The 26,683-nt window shown below is 47.1% G+C and overlaps 1 protein-coding gene across 2 annotated transcripts in view; it reads left to right on the top strand.

The window, feature by feature from the left end:
* The window catches only part of mylkb (myosin light chain kinase b), a 253,035-nt gene that overhangs the window by 141,488 nt on the left and 84,864 nt on the right, over positions 1-26,683 (top strand). For both annotated transcript variants that reach the window (XM_034187254.1, XM_034187253.1), the window contains exon 9: positions 14,794-14,884. In XM_034187254.1, the coding sequence (XP_034043145.1) occupies positions 14,794-14,884 (91 nt within the window). The remainder of the gene's footprint in view (positions 1-14,793; positions 14,885-26,683) is intronic.

Below are 26,683 nucleotides of genomic sequence, written 5' to 3'. Positions count from 1 at the left end.
CTATCAGAAGCTTCGGCAGTATTTAAACTCAAAATCAGCTTCTTAGTAGCTGAGAGCGTATTTGAGGCAAAACTGAAAGTGATCAGTTATTTGTAGCTTCTGATACGTTTTTAGGCAGTTTATCGGTTTAGCGTTAAAAATGACAACATTTTTGCCTTCTTGCTCTCGGTCGGGACGGTCGCATTTTTCTTTCCTCCTCCCTCCCCAACTTTCCTGCTACTGTAGCGTGTTTGTCTGTGAGGCTGCCAGCCCTGCTTCTCTGGAAACGGCAAAATGGATCTAATCAAGTGGTCTCTGAACGCAATTGACACTATTTTTTCTACAAGACACTCGGGAGCGGAGGACCCAACCTGTCCTTCCAGGACACATGTGGCGGGTTACGTGATGGACAGCTGGTGGAGGTGACAAGTCATATGCCTGTACACGTTGTCTGTGGAGGACGTTGAAGATGTTTACTTATTTGGAGCTGTGGTGACCGGGTTTCTGCTGTGTGGAGCGGCCATAGCACTGGTTTACCAGAAAATTAAGAAGGTGGAGGCGGCATTAATTGGCCCGTCCAGGCTACCCCACATGATCGATTCGATTGGAAGGGCAGTGTCAGCTCAGTCGGCGGGTGTTTTGCGCACGTTGGAATCCATCTCGGGGAGAATGGCCGCACTGGAAAACCGTTTTGATCATCAGTAATGACCACATCTCTTCTCCTCTATTCAGATGTATTTGGGAGCCACTCTGAAGTTTCAGACAGTGGAATCTTTCAGGCGTCTGTTAATCTGGATATCTATTTGGTTTCCAAACACCAGCTGCCCTTCAAGACCGCTGGGATAAAATCCTCCCCCCGAAGAACACTCCTGATGCCTCACTCCTCGTCTTACCCCGCCTCTCTTGTCTTTCCCTCTCCCAGTCCTGTGATGTTGACTGTGGGACCTTGGACTCTGGTGGACTGATTCAGGACTGGGATCCCCCCCCAGGATGGACAGATAAGGCCTGTTGATGGCACCAAGGGCGGCTTCCGGGCTGTCTGTCTGAACACTGGACACATTCAAGTCTCGGCTGTCGTCTGCTGTGATTGTTTACTGTTTTTTTTTTTGCTTCAATGGTGCTGTGTGTGTTCAACACAGCAGCAATGGAGTTTTTTTCTTTCCCAAACTTTCCTTGTGTGTGCTTTTATGTGTGTTTATGTACCGGACCGGCTTATGTGTGTTGTTGTTTGTTAAGTGTGTCATGAAGCCGGTCAAGGTTTGCTCAGCCCTGCTCGTGACTCAGGGCCATACATCTAGAGCTGGGTCCCCGGGCGCCGTAAAGGCGACCTCTGCTCCTAACTGGCAATTAGGATGGGTTAAATGCAGTAAACACATTTCACTGTGCAGGGAACATGTTCCTATGTGCATATGACAATAAACTCCTTTGAATCCTTGAATTCTTTTCAGTTAGCTGATTACTAGTTATCGAAGATAACTTTTTTGTTAGCTGTGCCCACCACTGCTACTTCCTACTTTTAAACTCTGATAAGACTGAAATGATGGTTCTTGGTCCAGAGAGACATCGGCATCAATTTGTCCAGTTAACCCTCAGCCTTGGCTTGTGTGTCATATATCACACTGACAAAGTGAGGAACCTTGGGGTAATTTTTGATCCTATGTTGTCCTTTGACCTCCATATTAGAAATATTATGACTACTTTCTTATATCTGCGAAATATAGTGAAGATTCGTCCCATCCTGTCTATGGCTGATGCTGTGACCCTGATCCATGTGTTTGTCTCTTCTAGATTGGACTACTGCAATGTTCTATTTTCTGGTTTACCGCAGTCCAGTATTAGGGCTCTCCAATTGGTTCAAAATGCTGCCGCCAGACTTTTGACACGAAGCAGAAAGTTTGACCAAATTACACCCATTTTGGCGTCTCTTCACTGGCTTCCTGTCCCAGTGAGATCAGATTTTAAGGTTCTGCTACTAGTCTATAAAATTGTTCACGGACTGGCACCTCCCTACTTAGCTGACATAATTAAACCTTACGTACCGGCCCGGGTTCTGCGTCCTCAGGGTGCAGGAATACTTTGTGTCCCTAGGGTGAATAAGAAGTCTGCGGGTCACAGAGCTTTCTCTTATCGTGCCCCTGTTCTGTGTAATGATCTCCCTGGGTCGATAAAACAGTCAGAATCTGTGGAGACTTTCAAGTCCAGACTTAAGACACACTTATTTTCCCTTTCATATGACTAGCATACTGGTACAGTTTTGTTTTACGCTTTTTACTCTTTTACCTAAATTCTGGGTCTTTTATTGAAGTTTAGGGTTAGTGGCCGGTGATCACCTTAGTATTTCTTCTGTTTTTCTTGTTGTTTAATGCTGACAAATTATACAGTATTTTTTGTCTTTCTGATGCCTGATTCTGTTTTTTCTCTCTGTTCAAGGTGCAACTCCATCCAGTTGCAGTTGTGGTATTTGTGCTGGAGACCCTCCTGTCCTGTGCACCAACAGCATTTCCTGAATATTTGTTTTGTGAATTGTTCTGTAATTTGTGTCTGTATCATGGCCCAAGCAGAGGGTCACCCCTTTGAGTCTGGTCTGCTTGAGGTTTCTTCATCAGAGTTTTTTTCTTACCACTGTTGCTCTGGGGGTTGGTAAGTTTAGACCTTACTTGTGTGAAGCGCCTTGAGGCAACTCTGTTGTGATTTGGCACTATATAAATGAAAAATAAATTGAATTGAAAATTGAAATTGAAAATTGAACATACCAAAGTAAATTTATCATGACAGAAAAACAATGAAAAGAAAATACACATACAGATATTTACAATTCAAAGTATCAATAACTGATAGATAATAAGTCGCCGACAGGTGGAGGAACCAAAAGAGTTTCATGATGGTGTTGAGGTGCAAACGTTCTGTATTAAAGTGCCAAGTGCTACGTGCAAAGTGCTTCAGTGCCTGGTTGTAATTGCACATGACAGTACTAGGTCGTATTTCACGTTGCCCAGTACACTCATTTGCACATGCACAAGTTTATTATGTAAAGACTACTAAACTGTCAGTGGTGGGCACAGATAACCAAAAAAATTAACTTCGATAACAGTTAATCAGATAACTGAAAAGTTATCTTTGATAAAGTTAAAACGATAAATCACCCAAAAATGTATCAGAAGTTACAGATAACCGATAACTTCCAGTATTGTCTCTGGTACACTTACAACTACTAAGCTGATTTTGAGTTTTAACACCACGATCGCTTCTGAAAGCACCAAAAGCGACGACAGACCCAAACAATGAGTCAGCACTTCTGTCTTTGAGCATCCTGCCCTCTGCTGGAAGCTCCAGTTTACTACATGGCTTCCAGCACAAACGCAGCTGAGAGAAGCCGCAAAGCTCAACTCTCTACTCAATCACAACGCTGCCGTCAGGCCGAGGTCTTGGGAAAATAAAGCAGTGCTGACTTATGGTTTGGTGTAAAAATAAAATGAATACAGATAGAATAACTCCATTAATGTCAATTCTGTCATTTGTACAAAGTTAAGATATAACATATATCTTTTAATGTTGAATAATGCACTAATTCTGAAGTTTTGTAGCAAACACAGACAGATGGCATTCTGGGTAAAATGTGCTCACTGATTGGTTATGTAAACCAACACATTAATGTGACGTGTGTCGTGTGTTGGTGTTTACAGATAAATGTGCTTTTGTAAAATATTCCATTTTTTATTTGTAAGAAAAGGCATTTTCAAAAAAAAAAAAAAGCCAAGTTGTAATTAGATAACCGTCTGATATAACCGGTGTCAAAATAAATAGAACACTGCCGTGATCTACTGGTGCCAGTGTGAGTTTTGGCCCTTTTTCAGCTGATTTTTCATTTGTGCAAGAATTTTTTGGATCGCACCGAGTTTCAGGTTAATCGCGTGTCCTGCATCGTTTAGTATACATGGAGTAACGAGCTGCGTTTAACATCTCACGACCACCTCCTGATCGGTGATCGTATGGTCAGATGAAAATCAAACCTGTTTGATATTCTGGTCAGCTGTCGTGAGGGTATCCTGCTGCTGAAAAGCTACAAGTGTCCAACCTCTCGCACTGTGCCTGTGCAAACACCACAGACCTGTCTTGTAATGTTTTTTTTTTTTAATATTGATGTCTCCCATCGAGAGTTTTTGTAAATTAAGTTTGAAAAAAGCTTCTGTTTACGTTTTGCTTCTGGAAACACGAGTCCGACGTGTGGTTTTTGAATGTACAATGTGTGTGAGAACATAATAACAATGTGTGTGCGCTCTGAACCTTTACACCGTGCGGTTCTGTCATATAGTTTGAGCTGGAACCAAATACAGTAATTAAAAATATCAGCCCAGCTTCAGGGAAAATACTGCCATGAACACTATTGGCTAGTAGAAGCAGTAGAGACCTTGAAAACCTGCCAAAACAAAATTCCAGATAATCTGTGTTGCTACATTTAAGATGCGTGGAATTTAATAAATGCAAACACAATAACAGCATCTGTAAATCCAGAGAATATATTCACGAGAGTTTTAGGCACTAGAGCTTAATGCTGTTGTCCGTGGAGCCTGATCAGAGTGTCTCAAATGCATTTCTCATGTCGTGAACATACTGAGATACCCATAATGCACCTGGACACAGCATGTCCACACTAAAACCTTAAAAATTAGCGCATTACTTTAAAACTAAAACATATATCTGATATTTTCACTTTATAAAACTTCAAACGTGACGTTAATTTAAATTACTTGTCCGAAATTTGTTTGGTTAAAATTTGAACCATAAGTTAAAAATGTATGCCTCTGGATGACTTGGGTGATATTGCCCACGTATCAGTATGGGGTTAAAAGAAATTAGTTTCTTTTTTTTAGTGACCAGTTCTCCTTTGACTGCAGAGGATAGAGCGGTTTCTTCTAGAAGTAGCTCTCCTCTGTTTGTAGAGGATAGAACTACACATCTACTATAAAACATTTAACAGGTAGGTGACAAAAGTTTATTGGAAGATAATTAGTCCGATAATGGTTTTCAAGGATATCTGAAAAGATAATCCGATAATGAAAACATTATCTTCGATAATTATGGGATTATCGGAACTGTGCCCAGCACTGTAAGCCATTTAATAAAATAAAGTACACAGGGGTACTGTGTACATATAACTGAAACAGAGACTGGAGTGGTGCCTCCACAGGTGAATTGGGTTTTAGGCTCCAGATGGTTGCATGTCTGATTTGCCAGTAACCAAACTTTCAGCTGTCCTTTGAAAGCAGTGAAAGTGGTGCTCTGCCTGATTGTGACTGGGAGGTTGTTCCAAGCTTGTCCACCTTTAATGGAGAACACATTGTGACCAAAGGTGGTCCTTCTATGAGTCATCTCAGAGTCACCTTGGGTGTCAGATCTTGTGCCCTGTGAGTCTTTTTATGTGTGTGAAGTCTTTAACAGGAGTTGGTCCGTGGAAACATTTATATATGAAGCAGGCATATTTGAATACCTTCTGTTGTGTGGGCCGCTGAAGAGGAGGTACTGCTGGCCCACCACCACCAGAGGGCGCCCTGCCTGGAGTGCGGGCTCCAGGCACCAGAGGGCGCTGCCGCCTTATGGGAGCAGCCTGGGTGACAGCTGTCACCCATCACTGGACACAGCTGTTCCACTCAGCACAGAGGTATATCAGGAGGACGGCGTCTCCACCTCAGTGCCGAGATATCGCCTTTAGACTGAGGTAACGTACTCTGCATTTATATTCTGATTAAAAGACTTGTTAAACCTTTTCAGGACTGCTGATTACTGAAAGCTAAATTGCTTGGATAAGTACTCACCTGCCTGCCATATTGTGACTAGAGGTGGAGGCGGCTTCTCCCCTCTCCGTTACTGGGTGCTGTCGCATCCACGCCTGTGTTGTTGCTCTCTCCCGCCAGCAGTACCGGATCCGACGAGCGGAGGCAGTGGCCACCTGGGACTTCGGGACTTGGCGGTTCCAGTATTTCCAGGGTTCGGTGGCAGAGGAGATCTGGGTGGTTTCGGTTCGACTGAGACGGACGTCTCCTACCTTCGAGCCTGCCCACATGACACCAGCGGATTCGACCCCAAATTGTGATTGTTGTATTCATTGTGCTCGTTTCACAATAGTAAACCTTGTTATTCACTTTCCTCCATTGTCCGTTCATTGCGCCCCCTGTTGTGGGTCCGTGTACCTACACTTTCACAACACCTTCAGATTTTCAAAGTTGAGAAATTTACAGTGATGATAAGCGTCAGATTGTCTATCATATATCTTAACTGCTCTGTTATACAGCTGCTCTGTGGATTTTAATACTGAGGTGCCTGCAAAAGCCCAGTTAGTGAAACAGTAGTCCAAGTGTGAAAAAACCATGCAAAAGATATGAATAGGAAGAATGCTGATTGGCCGTTAATTAACCACTGATGTCTTATCCCCAGATTTAAAGATGGGCCATTACTGGGGCTAATTTCCAGGATGATGGTAATTCCTTTGAGATAACTGACTGATTAAAAAGAATAGTGATTGGTTTTATCAGTGCGTTAGAATGTTTTTAAGAAGTCGGTGTCTAAGTCAGATGTATCCTTGGCCTTTGAATATTTCAAAGCAGAAATAATGTTCTTTACCTCTGGTTCAGTAATCTGCTCTAAAAACAGGATGATCATTTAAAATGGATCTTGGCAGAACATTGGAGGGGCAAAAACCTTTGTTCTATCTTTCACACTGTATAGGAAGTATTCATTAAACGTTTGGGCCAGTACTGTTGGGTCCTTAACCAGGATATCATTATTTCTCAGTTCACGTACAGTGTGCCCCTGCTTGTTTTCTTTCTCTAGCAGTTTGCTTAATAGTTGCCAAACTTTTCTGCCATTCCCTTTGGCCCCTTCAATGGTGTGTGTGTGTATATATATATATATATATATATATATATATATATATATATATATAAACCTATCCCTGGTCCTTCTTAACAGTTGTATAACCTTCTTACGAGTACGAGTAAATCTCTGTCTGTCGACAGGCAGCCCAGACCTGAGACTTCTTTAAGTAATGAGCCTCTTTTTTTTTCCCATCTACATCCTACAGTTGGAGTCTAACCAGGGCAGATGACGTGTTATTTGCTCTCTTTTGCCCCTTCTGCTAAAAGCAGATTTTATCTCAGAAATCCTATTAAGAAACATCCTACAGTTATCCTCTGTATTGTTTGAGGAGAGGATTTCTTACCAATCTGTCTTTTTAATTTCATCCTCAAAACGCTGTTGCATGTTTTTGGGATGTAATCACAGGGAGAAGAAACAATAATAGAAATGTACAGAGTGATTTTTGCTTCGTTTCCTGGAGAACATAAGGTTATGGTCTGACCGTTCTCATACACAGCATCTGTGTTTACAGTCCAGTCTGTGGCTGAAGGTGCTCTGACAGGACGTCAGTGTGTCATGCAGGGGGTGGGAGGTGTTGTCCAGGATTCTGAGCAGCTTCCTCAGCATCCTCAGCGCACATATGACACAAACAAACAGATGAATCAACTGATTACACAATGAGAAAAACAAAAGCTGGACGAAAACTAGAACGGAACTTAACTCATTACTAAAGTGTGATAAATAGAAAATAAAACCAGTGACAAAAGTATTATACACAGAAAAGAAATGAACAGAACCAAACTATGATGAGAGTTAGCAAAAGACAAAAATGAAACAACTACTAAACCAAGAACAGGGCAGACAGTGGCTAACCCATGGGTTAAAGCAATAAATTTTCATCTGACTGAAATTTTTCCTGGCAAAAATCAATGCCAGCAATTCCCTAAAATGTGGTGTAGTGGGGGCACACACTCTTTTTTCCTCAATAAATACAATAAACACATTATACAGCATACAAATCTATTCTAAATAGCCTCTAATGAGAGAGAGAAAAAGCATAAAAAGAATGCAAAACCTGAACATAAAGGTACATAAAAGGGTGGTGGTGGGGGGGGGGTGTAGTCTTGATTCTGGGGGGGTCTGAGGGTGCTTCCCCCAGAACATTTTTAAAACAGCAAGTCAAATTTTGTGTATTCTGGTGAATTTTAATGGGTATGAAGCCCTCTGAAACAAAAGTCACTTCAAACTGTGAAATAAAAACAGTATTGATTATGGGGGTCTGGAGGTACTCTTTAAAAGAGCAAGTCAAATTTTGCATGCGCATTGAAAAACTTGAAACTGGCTTATTCACATTTAAACGGTAAAATGCTCTCACTCGTAAAACAAACGTAGCGTACCGCCAGCGCCGCCGTTCGGCATAAGCAGACTACGCAGCCTGCGTGGGGCACCAACCATGTTGCACTAGTTTGCAGGGCCTCCAGTTGACTGAAAAATGTGTTGAAATTATTACATTATTACCAGTGATGCCTCTAATCTAACCACTTTTTTTGTAACGAGTAATCTAACGCGTTAATCTTTCCAAATCAGTAATCAGATTAAAGTTACTTCTCCAAGTCACTGTGTGTTACCATTATTTTTACATTGTGGATCGACAGCAACATTAAACTTGGTCTGTGGGCAGGAGGTCGGGGTTCAACTGAACTGCCCACTTTAAGTGAGCTGTGAGCTTTTCATCAGCTACGACTCGTCCTCACCTCTTAAAGCGCGGTAACAACAGCACACCTGCACTGAGCGTTACAAAGACATTTTTATACTTTTTTCCCTCCTTTATTTAGAATTCTGAGCTGAGCCGCTCCGTATCGTCTCGTTAAAAACAGCTGAACCTCCACAAAGCGTCAACAACTAACACTATTTTCCACTCAAATGCACCTAAACTCTCTTTCTGAGGACCACATGATGTGAAAACACAATAAAACTTTCTTACCTGTAAATCTGGTCCTGTTTTCTGCATAAATAAATGTTATCCATTCTTTGTGCTCAAACGCCAAAGCAGGGGTGAATCCAGATGGAATGGGGGCGTGGGGCAGGGATGTGCGCCCCCACAACACCCCTAGATTAAAGGTCCAGTTTTGAAGCCATTTTTTTTTTACTACAACTACTAATACTACTTAAAATAATAATAATTTTGACAAGTAAAATGTTTATAGAGAATTTAAATGTTAGAAAAATGTCAGAATTTAATAGTTACATTTATAAACAATGTAGGTTAGAAATTGCAAGTTTTACTGTTACAGTGCTGTCAACAGTTAAATATGAGGTCAAGAAAGATTATTTTACTTTTTATAAAACAAGTATTTATTTTCATTGTAGTCAAGAAAGGGTGACTATAAAGTGAGTTTTGGCAAAACAAGTATCATTGTCATGTTGAGGTGGCAGAGGGTTGTTGTCGGCAGCTGGGAAAAGTAACTAAAAAAGTAACTAGTAATCTAACTTAGTTATTTTTACAATTGAGTAATCAGTAAAGTAACTAAGTTACTTTTTCAAGGAGTAATCAGTAATTGGATTACTTTATCAAAGTAACTGTGGCAACACTGATTATTACATTTCAAAATCAATATGAATTATTTATGAATAGGCCCATCGTTTTTTGTTTTTTTTTAAACACTGTGTAGGCCCCTACCCCATTACTTAATTGGGGCAAATTAACAGTTTTTTTTTTTTTGCCTAATATAAAGCCCCCATCCACCCCCGCCCCGATTCCCTGTAATGGCACAGCCCTGTTTGCGTCTTTCTCTGTTCGCTGTGTCGCCTAACCAGGGTTGCCAGATGTGACGATTTCCAGTCCAATAAATGCTCAAAAATGCATGGAGGCACTAAATCCTGCGCAATTTGAACTGATTTTTAAAATGTGTGTGGCAATTCTATACAAAAAAACTCGTCCAGTGCCATACTTTTACCCTAAACAAACCAATTGGATGGGAAAACACCCAATCTGGCAACCCTGCGCCTAACTGAAGTAGCACTGCTAGCCCACATTCGATTCTGACACGAGACGACAAGTTGCCACTATACCACAATTAAACAATGAAGCAACAGCAGGAGTCTGGAGCTGAAAACGGAGGAAAAAGAAACAAAAAGATGATGCCCGTGCATCCCTTGCTGGTAAGTACGTGTTAAAGGTTTAAATTGTTTTGATTACTTAATGTGCAGTGGTGCTGCTTAAAGTAGACCTGCATTGAAATAAATGCAGTCAGATGTTTGGACCAAAAAATGACTTATATTTACACATAAGATCCTTCTGAATGTAGTAAAGTAAATCTGCAAGCCCAGATCTGTCATTCAACGGGGAAATCTTCATTTAAAAATGACAAATTTACAGCTAACATTTAGCCCTCTGCAAAACTGTCATCACATCCTGGACGCTGCCGAGACGACAGGGAGAAGACCCTCTCCCAGCATGCATTGCACGCGCCAACTGTAATTTGTGGATTTACGTCAGTTTGCATCTGCACCTTTTTCTTGTCTTATACGGAAGGATCTACTTTTTTTAAACCTTCATATTGTCTTGCGGTACGCTTGGTGAGTACACATTTCTTTTATTTGTGCTTGAAAATTATTTTTGGGGACTTTTTCATACGCCCGTTTGATTGAGTGGTGTCGCATTGAAAATCTACTGTCTTTCGCCTCCGGTGTACCGTCACGGGGTACGGAGGCGAGACCCGCAAAGAATCCAAGTCATTAAAAAGATATAAACCTCTCTCAGCGGCCATGGAGCTCTGCGGCTCCAATTACCGAGACGTGCGGCCCTGCAGATTTTGCCGCAAGAAGTCTGTCCTTGCAAGCAACAGGTGTCACCGGTTGCTCCGCATTAAAACGGTGAGCGTAGTCTCTGGACTTGTGCCAAGTTGGCTGCACCTCCATTCAGTAGACAGGGACGTGTCTGCAGCTGCACAGCAGACACGGGGGTGTGAGTGGCCTGCGGCGGCGTTTAACGAGCGCATGCACTTGGTAAGCGCATCGGGGCAGTGACAGCGAGGCGTCGGGGAAGAATGGCGCCCGCTGTCGATGTCACTCGCTGTTGATCTGAGCATGCAGACTGGGCATGCAGATCTGTATCTCACATTCAATGCAGCTTACTTTTGGATGTTGAAACCACGATGTGTATAACAGTAACATTACTAACAGATAAAATCAATTTCAATGCGGGATCGGACTGAAGGCGGGAGCGCGTCGCCTTGTCCCTGACGTCATGGAAATGATACGGATGTACAAACTGTTTTCACAGAGGGCTAAATTTTAGCTGCAAATTTGTCATTTTTAAACGAAGATTTCTCCACTGAATTACAAATTTGGGCTTACAGATTTACTTTACTGCATTCACAAGGGTCTTATAAATACATATCAGCTATTTCTTTCTGAAATCTGACCACATTTATTTCAATGCAGGTGTACTTTAAGCTAGGTTGCGTTAGCTTTGCTGATTTGATGTAGCTTTAAACTCTAAACTTAAACGCTTTAATAAATAGTAACAGTTTGAGTAGAACTTTTGTCTGTGTGTGTGTGTGTGTGGGGGGGGGGGGGGGGGTTCTCTTGTATGGGGGTGGGGGGGGCCTCCCTGACCAGTTATGCTTAGGGCCTCCAAAACCTTAGCAGCGGCCCTGCGTATCGCAAGTTAAACTTCATCAATGCCATTTCGTGACTCACCTTTTTGTCGACTAAGGTAAAATCCCCAGAGGTTGCAATGAAAGCACTGGGAAAGATGCTGACATCATCTGCAAACAATATCATCTGCAAACATAATAGTCCATGGTGACTCATGTCTGATCTCATCTGTCAACCTGTCCATCACCATTGCAAACAGGAAAGGACTCAGAGCCGATCCTTGGTATAATCCCACGTCCACCTTGAATTAGTCTGTCATTCCTACTGCACATCTCACTGCTGACACACTGTCCTTGTACATATACTGCACCACCCTCACATACTTCTCTGATACTCCAGACTTCCTCATACAATACCACAACTCTTCTCTTGGCACCCTGTCATAAGCTTTCTCTAAATCCACAAACTCACAATGCAACTCCTTCTGGCCTTCTCTGTACTTATCCATCAGTATTCTCAGACCAAACATTGCATCGTAGTGCTCTTTCTCGGCATGAAACCATATTGCTGCTTACAGATCTTCACCTGTTTTCTAAGCCACTTCTGCTACTCGTTTCCATAACTTCATGCTGTGGCTGATTGACTTTATGCCTCTGTACTTAGTGCAGGTCTGCACATCACCCTTGCTCATAAAAATAGTAACCAGCACACTTCATCTCCACTCCTCAGGCATCCACTTACTTTCCAAGATTTTATCAACTAATCTTATTAGAAACCCCATTGCCATCTCTCCTGGACATTTCCATGCCTCCACTGGAATGCCATCTGGACCAACTGCCTTTCCACTCTTCATAGCTTCCCTTAATTCATCCTTACTAATCTCTTGTACTTCCTGATTTACTCTCTCCACATCATCCAGCCTTTTCTCTCGCTCATTTTCTTTATTCATCACCTCCTCAAAATATTCCTTCCACCTTCTCAACACACTCTCCTCACTTGTCAGCACATTACCATCTGCATTCATCATCACCCTAACCTGCTGCAGATCCTTTCCAGCTCTGTCCCTCTGTCTGGCCAATCGCTCCTTTTCTCCTTCCTTTGTGTTTAACTTTGTGGACACTATACTGCTTTTCCTTAGCCTTTGCCACATCTCTCTTCACCGACAGGACATGTCCTTTTCTTCCCCTCTACTTTTTTCTCCCACTAACGCTCCTTGTCTTCCTTCCTCTGTCCAGATGTCACACCCAGTACCTTCCTCGCTGTTTACCCCATTATATCTGCAGACATTTTCCAATCATCCAGCTGCACTTCACCTCCACTCAGGGCCTGTTTGCACAACCAGGAACAGACAGCTGGACCCAAATGCAATGAGGCAGATAATGAGTAAAAAGGACAATTGTCTTTTTAAAATGTACAAAGTAGAACCAGGGATAAGGCATGGAAGGAGGTGGAAGTACTGGGATCCAGCCAGGGTGTAGTCAGACAGCTGTCATGCCCAGGTGAGTGTTAGTGGAGCTGTGATAGCACCACGGAATCTGGATACAAACCACCAAAACAGAGTTCAAGAGCTACAAAGAATGTTCCATAAGAAAAAGAGGGTATGTGGCTCATAGTACCAATCAATAGATTGAATACTGTGGAGAGGAGGGCTTGAAAGACCAAGACTGACATCTCATCTCCTCATTGAATTTCACACAACAGCCTTCCTCCTTCAGCTTCTACCATCTGATCCTTTGTTGAGCTTTGACTCTTCTTCACCTCTAAAGTCATCCCACAAACCACCATCTTGCCACCACCTTACAGTCTCCAGGTTCTTTCAGGCACCTTCCTCCACTCTTATACACCACCCTTCTTAAAATAAATGTACGTAGAGCAGTGTAACAGTGACCACGTGTGTATGTACAGAACTCATTATAATGTAGCGTTGATGTAATGGCCCCCGCTCACATGGCATCACCGATTCCTGAATGAAGGGAAAAAAATTTAAAAATCACAATTCGTTGAGAAAAGGTGGAGGAACGAACTTTATCACCGAATAGCCTGCGAATCAAGAGCTAAAAAGGGATGAAAGAGGAACAATACTAAACCGAAGCTAACAATCTCCACGCTTTAAATGAAATGCACCTGGAGCCACGGCTGGAGCAGTGTGTGTCTCCATCTTTGTGTTCCAGGACTCGGTACTGGGACGGAGCTCATAGCGTCTGAGTCCTGGAGAAACTGCAAACAGAAGCGCATGATCCAATCCACTGTGGAGATCTGTGTACACGTCGGTGGATCCACCTGCTCTGGTTCCTCATCCAGAACAAAAGAGGGATCATCTCCTTCATCATCAGAATCCACACTGTCTGACGACACGCTGCGCGCTCAGTCTTGCTCCAGTTAAAAAAAAAAACCTCTGGTGTGCCGTGGTCACTGCTGTATCAGTGTATTAAGATACTAAGCGATATATATTGATTTATAACAGAAAACTGTCAAATGGGGGAATAAATATAAGTGTAAAGATGAATGAATATATCAGAGCAGTAAATTGATCAGTCCGTGTGAACGCCGCGCATTGACTCACATGTGCGGTTATTTCAACCAGCTGCAGCTGATCCACAACGTGAATTCTTCCTTCCAGAACAGCTCTTTATATAATCATCTGAATCATCTACCTGCTGACACATGTACAGAAGGGCTGGATTGTCATTCCTACACTCATATTGTTATATTTAATAAAAAATAATAAGCGCACGCAGGAGCTGCTGCTGTGTTCAAGTATCATAGGAAATTACATAATTTTTTTGTTGTTTCATATTCAGCAGTTCCTTGTGGCAAAATAACTAATTGTATCCACACAAAAAAATTAATTTTGGTCTATATAAGGTGACTGAGCCCAGTGAAGCAGACCCCCCACCCAGATAAAAAAAAAAAAATCCAAGCAAAAAGGCTGAGTTTGCCCTGTAATTTCCAACGGTACATGAAAGCAGCAGCAGCACTCACAAATCGGCTTCTGCACTGTGTGAAAACATTCAGGGGTTGAACAAAGTCAAATGAAACACTAACGTTACAAAAACTAAGGAAACGATAAGAAACCTTCAAGAACGACAGCAAAACAAAATACGGATGAATTGAGGTTTTGGGTGGCATTCCTTCAAATTTTTCAACATTTTAAAAATCCTGATGAAGCGCCAGCTGCAGGAACGAAGCTGAGTGAAGGTTAAACGATGCCAACGAAAGTCAATGAGGGTCCAGATTCCTTGTTTTGTTAAGTACCGAAAGACTGGACCTTGAGCAGGTTGTCGTGTGGATGTCAGGACTCCACCCTCAGCCCCAGTACAACTGATCGAAAGTAAACCTATGACTCTGTTTGTGTGTCAGATATGGAGAAGGAGCCGGACTACAGGGACGTCAAGATCAGGACAGACATTAAGGTGAAGGAGCTATACGACGTGGAGGAGAGGCTGGGAACGTAAGACAAGTACACCCACAGCCCAACACTGCCGCTCCACACCCACAACCCACCACTGCTGCTCTACACCCACAGTCCACCTCTAGGATTCTACACCCACAGTCCACCTCTAGGAATCTACACCCACAGTCCACCACTGCGGCTCTACACCCACAATGCACAACTATTCCTTGACATCCAGAGTCCGCCTCTGGCTCTCTACACCCACAGTCCAATGCTGAGGTTCTGCACCCACAGCCCACCTCTGCTACTCTAAAACCACAGCCAAGCTCTGCCACTCTACACCCACAGTGCACCTCTGGCATTCTACACCCACAATCTACCTCTGGCTTTTTATACCCACAGTCCACAGCTGCGGCTCTACAACCACAGTGCACCTCTGACGTTCTACACCCACAATCTACCTCTGGCTTTTTATACCCACAGTCCACAGCTGCGGCTCTACAACCACAGTGCACCTCTGACGTTCTACACCCACAATCGACGGCTGCCGCTGAACACTCAGTCCACGACTCTCATTCTACGCACAGTACACCTCTGCCACTCTACACGCACAGTCCACCTCTGTCACTCCACACACAATCCACCACTGCCGCTGTACACACACAGTCCACCACTGCCGCTCTATAGCCACAGTCCACCACTGCCACTCTACACCCAGTCCATGACTGCCGTTCTACACCCAGAGTCCACTTCAGCCATTCTACACGCATAGTCCACAACTCTCGCTCTATACCCACAGTCCACCTCTGCCATTCTACACCCACAGTCAACCTCTGCCGCTCTACACCCACAATCCACCTCTGGCATTCTACAACCACAGTCCCCGACTGCTGCTCTACACCCACAGTCCACCTCTACCACTCGACACCCACAGTCCAGCACTGCCACTCTACAACCACATTCCACCTCTGGCGTTCTCCACCCACAAACCAAAACTGCCGCTATACACCCAAAGTCCACTTCAACCGCTCTACACACACAGTCGAAAACTCTTGCTCTCCACCCACATTCCACTAGTCTCGCTCTACAGCCACAGTCCACCTCTGCCACTTTACACTCACAGTTCACCTCTGCTGTTCTACAGCCACAGTCCACGACTCTCGCTCTACACCCAGAGTCCACCTCAGCCGCTCTACACTCAGAGTCCATCTCTGCTATTCTACACCCACAGTCTACCTCTGCCACTCTACACCCATAGTCCACCTCTCCCACTTTACACTGACAATCCAGCTCTGGCATGCTATACCTACAGTCCACAACTGCGACTCTACACCCACAGTCCACTTCAGCCGCTCCACACCCACAGTCCACGACTCTCGCTTCACACCCACTGTCCACTTCACCTGTTCTACACCCACAGTCCACCTCAGCCATTCTACACCCACAGTGTACCTCTCGCATTCTACAACCATAGTCCTCCTCAGCCGCTCCACACCCACAGTCCACCTCAGCCACTCTATACACACAGTCAACAACTCTTGCTCTACACCCTCAGTACACCTCTGCCACTCTACACCCACAGTCCATCTCTGCCGCACAAGACCCACAGTCCACCTCTGGTCCTCTACACCCACAGTTCATCACTGCCGCACAAGACCCACAGTTCACCTCTGGTCCGCTACACCCACAGTTCACCTCTGGCATTCAACACCCACAGCCCACCTCAGCTGTTCTACACCCTCAGACCAGAACTGCCGCTCTACACGCAGTCCACGAGTGCCGTTCTACACCCACAGTCTATGACTCTCACTCTACCCCCACAAGCTACCTCATCCATTCTACACCCACAGTCCACAACTCTGGCTCTACACCCACAGCCTACCCACAGCCGCTCTACACCAACAGTACTCCTCAGCCGCTCTACACCTACAGTTCACCTCAGCCGCTCTACACCCACAGTCCAGGACTCTTGCTCTACACCACAGTTCACCTCGGGTGCTCGACACCAACCGTACTCTTCAGCCGCTCTACACCAACAGTTCACCTCAGCCACTCTACACCCACAGTCCACCTCTGCCGTTGTACACCCACAGTCCACGGCTCTTGCTCTACATGCACAGCCTACCTCAGCCGCTCTACACCAACAGTACTCCTCCGCCGCTGTACACCCACAGTCCACCTCTGCCGTTCTACACCCACAGTCCACAACTCTGGCTCTACACCCACAGCCTACCTCAGCCACTCTACACCCAGAGTCCACCTCAGCCACTCTACACTCAGAGTCCATCTCTGCTATTCTACACCCACAGTCTACCTCTGCCATTCTACACCCATAGTCCACCTCTCCCACTTTACACTGACAGTCCAGCTCTGGCATGCTATACCTACAGTCCACAACTGCGACTCTACACCCACAGTCCACTTCAGCCGCTCCACACCCACAGTCCACGACTCTCGCTTCACACCCACTGTCCACTTCAGCTGTTCTACACCCACAGTCCACCTCAGCCATTCTACACCCACAGTGCACCTCTCGCATTCTACACCCACAGTCCTCCTCAGCCGCTCCCCACCCACAGTCCACCTCAGCCACTCTATACACACAGTCAACGGCTCTTGCTCTACACCCACATTCCATAAGTCTTGCTCTACACCCTCAGTCCACCTCTGCCACTCTACACCCACAGTCCATCTCTGCCGCTCTACACCCACAGTTCATCACTGCAGCACAAGACCCACAGTCCACCTCTGGTCCTCTACACCTACAGTTCACCTCTGCCGCTCTACACCTACAGTCCACCTCTGGCATTCAACACCCACAGCCCACCTCAGCTGTTCTACACCCTCAGACCAGAACTGCCGCTCTACACGCAGTCCACGACTGCCGTTCTACACCCACAGTCTATGACTCTCACACTACACCCACAGTCCACCTCTGCCACTCTACCCCCACAAGCTACCTCATCCATTCTACACCCACAGTCCACAACTCTGGCTCTACACCCACAGCCTACCCACAGCCGCTCTACACCAACAGTACTCCTCAGCCGCTCTACACCCACAGTCCAGGACTCTTGCTCTACACCACAGTTCACCTCGGGTGCTCGACACCAACCGTACTCTTCAGCCGCTCTACACCAACAGTTCACCTCAGCCACTCTACACCCACAGTCCACCTCTGCTGTTCTACACCCACAGTCCACGACTCTTGCTCTACACCCACAGCCTACCTCAGCCGCTCTACACCTACACTTCACCTCAGCCACTCTACACCCACAGTCCATCTCTGCCACTCTACACCAATAGTCAACCTCTACTACTCTACACAAACAATCCATCATTGCCGCACAACACCCACAGTCCACCTCTGCTGCTCTACACCAACAGTACTTCTCAGCCGCTCTACACCTACAGTTCACCTCAGCCGCTCTACACCCACAGTCCACGACAGCCGTTCTACACTCAGTCTATGACTCTCACACTACACCCACAGTCCACCTCTGCCACTCTACACCCACAATCTACCTCAGCTATTCTACACCCACAGTCCATAACTCTCGCTCTACACCCACAGCCTACCTCAGCCGCTCTACACCAACAGTACTCCTCAGCCGCTCTATACCCACAGTCCACGACTGCTGCTCTACACCCACACTCCACTTCAGCCACTCCACACCCACAGTCCATGACTCTCGCTTTACACCCACAGTCCACCTCAACCACTCTACACTCACAGTCCACCTCTGCCACTCCCCACCCACAGTCCACCTCATCCGTTCTCCATCTACAGTCCTCCTCAGCCGCTCTCCACCAACAAACCACTTCTGGCATTCTATACCCACAGACCATGACTGCCGATCTACACCCACAGTCCACCTCAGAGACTCTATACCCACAGTCCACGATTCTTGCTCTACACCCACATTCCACAAGTCTTGCTCAACACCCACAGTCCTACACCCACAGTCTATGACTCTCGCACGACACCCACAGTCCACCTCTGCCACTCTACACCCACAACCCACAACTCTCGCTCTACACCCACAGCCTACCTCAGCCACTCTACACCAACAGTACTCCTCAGCCGCTCTACACCTACAGTTCACCTCAGCCGCTCTACACCCACAGTCCATGACTCTTGCTCTACACCACAGTTGACCTCGGGCGCTCGACACCAACAGTTCACCTCAGCCACTCTACACCCACAATCTACCTCAGCCATTCTACACCCACAGAATCTACCTCAGCCATTCTACACCCACAGTCCACAACTCTCGCTCTACACCCTCAGCCTACCTCAGCCGCTCTACACCAACAGTACTCCTCAGCTGCTGTACACCTACAGTTCACCTCAGCCGCTCTCCACCCACAGTCCATGACTCTTGCTCTACACCACAGTTGACCTCGGGCACTCGACACCAACAGTACTCTTCAGCCACTCTACAACCACAGTCCACCTCTGCCATTCTACACCCACAGTCCACGACTCTTGCTCTACACCCAACAGTCCACCTCTGCCACTCTACACCCACAGTCTACCTCTGCCACTCTACACTCATAGTCAACCTCTGCTGCGCTACACACACAGTCCATCACTGCTGCACAACACCCAGAGTCCACCTCAGCCGCTCTACACTCAAAGGCCAATCTCCAACCTTCCTTTTCTCTCAAAAATTCTTGAAAGGGTAGTTGTAAAACAGCTAACTGATCATCTGCAGAGGAATGGTCTATTTGAAGAGTTTCAGTCAGGTTTTAGAATTCATCATAGTACAGAAACAGCATTAGTGAAGGTTACAAATGATCTTCTTATGGCCTCGGACAGTGGACTCATCTCTGTGCTTGTTCTGTTAGACCTCAGTGCTGCTTTTGATACTGTTGACCATAAAATTTTATTACAGAGATTAGAGCATGCCATAGGTATTAAAGGCACTGCGCTGCGGTGGTTTGAATCATATTTGTCTAATAGATTACAATTTGTTCATGTAAATGGGGAATCTTCTTCACAGACTAAAGTTAATTATGGAGTTCCACAAGGTTCTGTGCTAGGACCAATTTTATTCACTTTATACATGCTTCCCTTAGGCAGTATTATTAGACGGTATTGCTTAAATTTTCATTGTTACGCAGATGATACCCAGCTTTATCTATCCATGAAGCCAGAGGACACACACCAATTAGCTAAACTGCAGGATTGTCTTACAGACATAAAGACATGGATGACCTCTAATTTCCTGCTTTTAAACTCAGATAAAACTGAAGTTATTGTACTTGGCCCCACAAATCTTAGAAACATGGTGTCTAACCAGATCCTTACTCTGGATGGCATTACCCTGACCTCTAGTAATACTGTGAGAAATCTTGGAGTCATTTTTGATCAGGATATGTCATTCAAAGCGCATATTAAACAAATATGTAGGACTGCTTTTTTGCATTTACGCAATATCTCTAAAATCAGAAAGGTCTTGTCTCAGAGTGATGCTGAAAAACTAATTCATGCATTTATTTCCTCTAGGCTGGACTATTGTAATTCATTATTATCAGGTTGTCCTAAAAGTTCCCTAAAAAGCCTTCAGTTAATTCAAAATGCTGCAGCTAGAGTACTGACGGGGACTAGAAGGAGAGAGCATATCTCACCCATATTGGCCTCTCTTCATTGGCTTCCTGTTAATTCTAGAATAGAATTTAAAATTCTTCTTCTTACTTATAAGGTTTTGAATAATCAGGTCCCATCTTATCTTAGGGACCTCGTAGTACCATATCACCCCAATAGAGCGCTTCGCTCTCAGACTGCAGGCTTACTTGTAGTTCCTAGGGTTTGTAAGAGTAGAATGGGAGGCAGAGCCTTCAGCTTTCAGGCTGCTCTCCTGTGGAACCAGCTCCCAATTCAGATCAGGGAGACAGACACCCTCTCTACTTTTAAGATTAGGCTTAAAACTTTCCTTTTTGCTAAAGCTTATAGTTAGGGCTGGATCAGGTGACCCTGAACCATCCCTTAGTTATGCTGCTATAGACTTAGACTGCTGGGGGGTTCCCATGATGCACTGAGTGTTTCTTTCTCTTTTTGCTCTGTATGCACCACTCTGCATTTAATCATTAGTGATCGATCTCTGCTCCCCTCCACAGCATGTCTTTTTCCTGGTTCTCTCCCTCAGCCCCAACCAGTCCCAGCAGAAGACTGCCCCTCCCTGAGCCTGGTTCTGCTGGAGGTTTCTTCCTGTTAAAAGGGAGTTTTTCCTTCCCACTGTAGCCAAGTGCTTGCTCACAGGGGGTCGTTTTGACCGTTGGGGTTTTACATAATTATTGTATGGCCTTGCCTTACAATATAAAGCGCCTTGGGGCAACTGTTTGTTGTGATTTGGCGCTATATAAAAAAATTGATTGATTGATTGATAGTCAACCTCTGCTGCTCTACACACACAGTCCACATCTGGCATTCTACACCCACAGTCCACTTCAACCGCTCTACACCCACAGTCCACAACTCTTGCTCTACAACCACATTCCACAAATCTCACTCTACACCCACAGTCCACCTCTGCCACTCAACACCCACAGTCCACAACTGCTGCTCTATACCCACAGTCCACCTCTGCCGCTCTACACCCACAGTCCATCACTGCTGCACAACACCCACAGTCCACCTCTGCTGCTCTACACCCACAGTCCACCTCTGCTGCTCTACACCCACAGTTCACCTCTGCTGCTCTACACCCACAGTTCACCTCTGCTGTTCTACACCCACAGTCCACCTCTGGGATTCTACACCCACAGTCCACCTCTGGGATTCCACACCCACAGCCCAGCTCAGCTGCTCTACACCCTCAGTCCACGACTGCCGCTCTACACGCAGTCCACAACTGCCGCTCTCCACCCACAGTCCACGACAGCCGTTCTACACCCACAGTCTGTGACTCTCGCTTTACACCCACTGTCCACCTCAGTTGTTCTACACCCATAGTCCTCCTCAGCCACTCTGCACTCACAGTCCACCTCTGCCGTTCTACACCCACAGTCCACCTCTGCCATTCTACACCCACAGTCAAACTATAGCATTCTACACCCACAGTCCAACTATAACATTCTACACCCACAGTCCACCTCTGCCATTCTACACCCAGAGTCAAACTATAGCATTCTACACCCACAGTCCAACTATAACATTCTACACCCACAGTCCTCCTCAGCCACTCCCACCCACAGTCCACCTCATCCGCTCTACATCCACAGTCCACAACTGCTGCTCTATACCCACAGTCCACCTCTGCCGCTCTACACCCACAGTCCATCACTGCCGCACAACACCCACAGTCCACCTCTGCTGCTCTACACCCACAGTTCACCTCTGCTACTCTACACCCACAGTCCACCTCTGGGATTCTACACCCACAGTCCACCTCTGGGATTCCACACCCACAGCCCACCTCAGCTGTTCTACATCCTCAGTCCACGACTGCCGCTCTACACACAGTCCACGACAGCCGTTCTACACCCACAGTCTATTACTCTCACACTACACCCACAGTCCACCTCTGTCGCTCTACACCAACAGTACTCCTTAGCTGTTGTACACCTACAGTTCACCTCAGCCGCTCTCCACCCACAGTCCTTGACTCTTGCTCTACACCACAGTTCACCTCTGGCATTCTACACCCACAGTCCACTTCAACCGCTCTACACCCACAGTCCACAACTCTTGCTCTACAACCACATTCCACAAATCTCACTCTACACCCACAGTCCACCTCTGCCACTCAACACCCACAGTCCACAACTGCTGCTCTATACCCACAGTCCACCTCTGCCGCTCTACACCCACAGTCCATCACTGCTGCACAACACCCACAGTCCACCTCTGCTGCTCTACACCCACAGTTCACCTCTGCTGCTCTACACCAACAGTACTCCTTAGCTGTTGTACACCTACAGTTCACCTCAGCCGCTCTCCACCCACAGTCCTTGACTCTTGCTCTACACCTACAGTTCACCTCAGCCACTCTCCACCCACAGTCCCATGACTCTTGCTCTACACCACAGTTCACCTCGGGCGCTCAACACCAACAGTACTGTTCAGCCACTCTACACCCACAGTCCACCTCTGCCGTTCTACACCCACAGTCCATGACTCTTGCTCTACACCCACATTCCACGAGTCTCACTCTACACTCACAGTCCACCTCTGCCACTTTACACCCTCAGTCCACCCTTGCCGTTCTATGGCCACAGTCCACGACTTTCAATCTACACCCACAGTCCACTTCAGCCGCTCTACACCCAACGTCCATGACTCTTGCACGACACCCAGAGTCCACCACAGCTGCTCTACAGTCACAGTCCATCTCTGCCACTCTGCACCCACAGTCCACCTCTGCCACTTTACATCAACAATCCAGCTCTGGCATTCTATACCCACAGTCCACGACTGCTACTCTACACGCACACTCCACTTTAGCCACTCCACACCCACAGTCCATGACTCTCGCTTTACACCCACTGTCCACCTCAGTTGTTCTACACCCATAGTCCTCCTCAGCCACTCTGCACTCACAGTCCACCTCTGCCGTTCTACACCCACAGTCCACCTCTGCCATTCTACACCCACAGTCAAACTATAGCATTCTACACCCACAGTCCAACTATAACATTCTACACCCACAGTCCTCCTCAGCCACTCCCACCCACAGTCCACCTCATCCGCTCTACATCCACAGTCCACAACTGCTGCTCTATACCCACAGTCCACCTCTGCCGCTCTACACCCACAGTCCATCACTGCCGCACAACACCCACAGTCCACCTCTGCTGCTCTACACCCACAGTTCACCTCTGCTACTCTACACCCACAGTCCACCTCTGGGATTCTACACCCACAGTCCACCTCTGGGATTCCACACCCACAGCCCACCTCAGCTGTTCTACACCCTCAGTCCACGACTGCCGCTCTACACACAGTCCACGACAGCCATTCTACACCCACAGTCTATTACTCTCACACTACACCCACAGTCCACCTCTGTCGCTCTACACCAACAGTACTCCTTAGCTGTTGTACACCTACAGTTCACCTCAGCCGCTCTCCACCCACAGTCCTTGACTCTTGCTCTACACCACAGTTCACCTCGGGCGCTCGACACCAACAGTACTCTTCAGCCACTCGACACCCACAGTCCACCTCTACCGTTCTATACTCACAGTCCACCTCTACCACTCTACACCCATAGTCAACCTCTGCTGCTCTACACAAACAATCCACCTCTGGCATTCTACACCCACAGACCACAACTGCCACTCCACACCCACAGTCCACAACTCTTGCCCTACACCCACATTCCACGAATCTCACTCTACACCCACAGTCCACCCTTGCCGTTCTACACCCACAGTCCACTTCAGCCGCTCTACACCCAGCGTCTATGACTCTTGCACGACACCCAGAGTGCACCTCAGCTGCTCGACAGTCACAATCCATCTCTGCCACTCTGCACCCACAGTCGACCTCTGCCACTTTATATCAACAATCCAGTTCTGGAATTCTATACCCACAGTCCACGATTGCTGCTTTACACCCACACTCCACTTTAGCCACTCCACACCCACAGTCCATGACTCTCGCTTTACACCCACTGTCCACCCCAGCTGTTCTACACCCACAGTCCTCCTCAGCCACTCTGCACTCACAGTCCACTGCTGCCGTTCTACACCCACAGTCCTCCTCAGCCGCTCCCCATCCACAGTCCACCTCATCCCCTCTCCACCTGCAGTCCTCCTCAGCCGCTCTCCACCAACAAACCACCTCTGGCATTCTATACCCACAAACCACGACTACCGATCTACACCCACAGTCCACCTCAGAGACTCTGTACCCACAGTCCACGATTCTTGCTCTACACCCACATTCCACAAGTCTTGCTCTACACCCACAGTCCACCTCTGCCGTTCTACACCCACAGTCCACCTCTGCTGCTCTACAACCACAGTCCACAACATCCACTCTCCACCCACAGTCCACAACTGCCACTTTACACCCACAGTCAACCTCTGCCACTCTACACCCACAATCCACCTCTGGCATTCTATACCCACAGACCACTTCATCCACTTCACACCCACAGTCCACGACTCTCGCTGTTCACCCACAGTTCACCTCTGCCAGTCTACACCCACATTCCACCTCTGCCGCTGTACACCCACAGTCAACCTCTGCTGCTCTACACCCACAATCCACCTCTGCTGCTCTACACCCACAATCCACCTCTGCTGCTCTACAACCACAGTCCACCTCTGCCATTCCATACCCACAGTCCACAACTATTGCTCTAAACCCATATTCCACAAGTCTCGCTCCACACCCACAGTCCACCTCAGCCACACTACACCCACAGTCCACTTCAGCCGCTCTCCACCCACAGTCTACCTCAGCCTCTCTACACCTACAGTCCACCTCATCCGCTCAACACCCACAGTCCACCTCTGGTGTTCTCCACCCACAGTCCACTACCCACTCATACCTACAGTCTACCTTAGCTGCACTACACCCACAGTCCTCCTCTAGCATGCTACACCCACAGCCCACCTCTGGCGATCTACACCCACAGTCCACCTCTGCTGTTTTACACCCACAGTCCTCCTCAACCGCTCTCAACCCACAGTCCACCAGCCACTGTATACCTATAGTCCACCGTAGCCGCCACAGTCCCACAGTCCACTACTCTCTCTCTACAACTACAGTCCACCTCTGCCACTCTCGACCCACAGTCTACCTCAGCCACTCTACACAGTCCACAACTCTTGCTCAACACCCACATTCCACGAGTCTCGCTGTACACCCACATTCCACATTAGCCACTCCACACCCAAAGTCTACGACTCTACCTCTACACCCAGAGTCCACCTTGCTGTTCTACACCCACAGTCCACCTCTGCTGTTCTACACCCACAGTCCACCTCAGGCGCTCTACACCCACAGTCCAGAACTCTCGCTCTACACCCACAGTCCACTTCAGCCGCTCTCCACCCACAGTCAACCTCAGCTGCTCTACACCTACAGTCCTCCTCAGGCACTCTACAGCCACAGTCCACCTCTGGCATTCTGCACCCACAGCCCACCTCTGGCGTTCTACACCCACAGCCCACCTCTGTCGCTCTACACCCAGAGCCCACCTCAGCCGCTCTACACCCACAGTCCTCCTCAGCCGCTTTCCATCCACAGTCCACCTCAGCTGCTCTACACCTACAGTCCACCTCAGGCACTCTACACCCACAGCCCACCTCAGCCGCTCTATAGCCACAGTCCTTCTCAGCCACTCTACACCCACAGTTCCACTTCAGCCGCTCTCCATGCACAGTCTACCTCAGCCGCTCTACACCTACAGTCCACCTCTGCCATTCTACACCCACAGTCCACCTCTGCCGTTCTACACCCACAGTCCACCTCTGCTGTTCTACACCCACAGTCCACCTCTGCTGTTCTACAACCACAGTCCACGACTCTTGCTCTACACCCATAGTCCACCTCTGCCGCTCTACACCCACAGTCCACCTCTGGTGTTCTACAACCACAGTCCACCTCTGGCGTTCTGCACCCACAGCCCACCTCTGGCATTCTACACCCACAGCCACCTGTCGCTCTACACCCAGAGCCCACCTCAGCCGCTCTACACCCACAGTCCTCCTCAGCCGCTTTCCATCCACAGTCCACCTCAGCTGCTCCACACCTACAGTCCACATCAGGCACTCTACACCCACAGCCCACCTCAGCCGCTCTCCACTCATTGTCTACCTTAGCCGCTCTACACCTACAGTCCACCTCTGCCGCTCTACACCCACAGTCCACAACATCCACTCTCCACCCACAGTCCA

This window comes from Thalassophryne amazonica, chromosome 14 (assembly GCF_902500255.1).
Source record: "Thalassophryne amazonica chromosome 14, fThaAma1.1, whole genome shotgun sequence".
Lineage (NCBI taxonomy): Eukaryota > Metazoa > Chordata > Actinopteri > Batrachoidiformes > Batrachoididae > Thalassophryne > Thalassophryne amazonica.
Note: the sequence above shows the minus strand (reverse complement) of the source record. Positions and strands in the feature narration are given on the sequence as shown.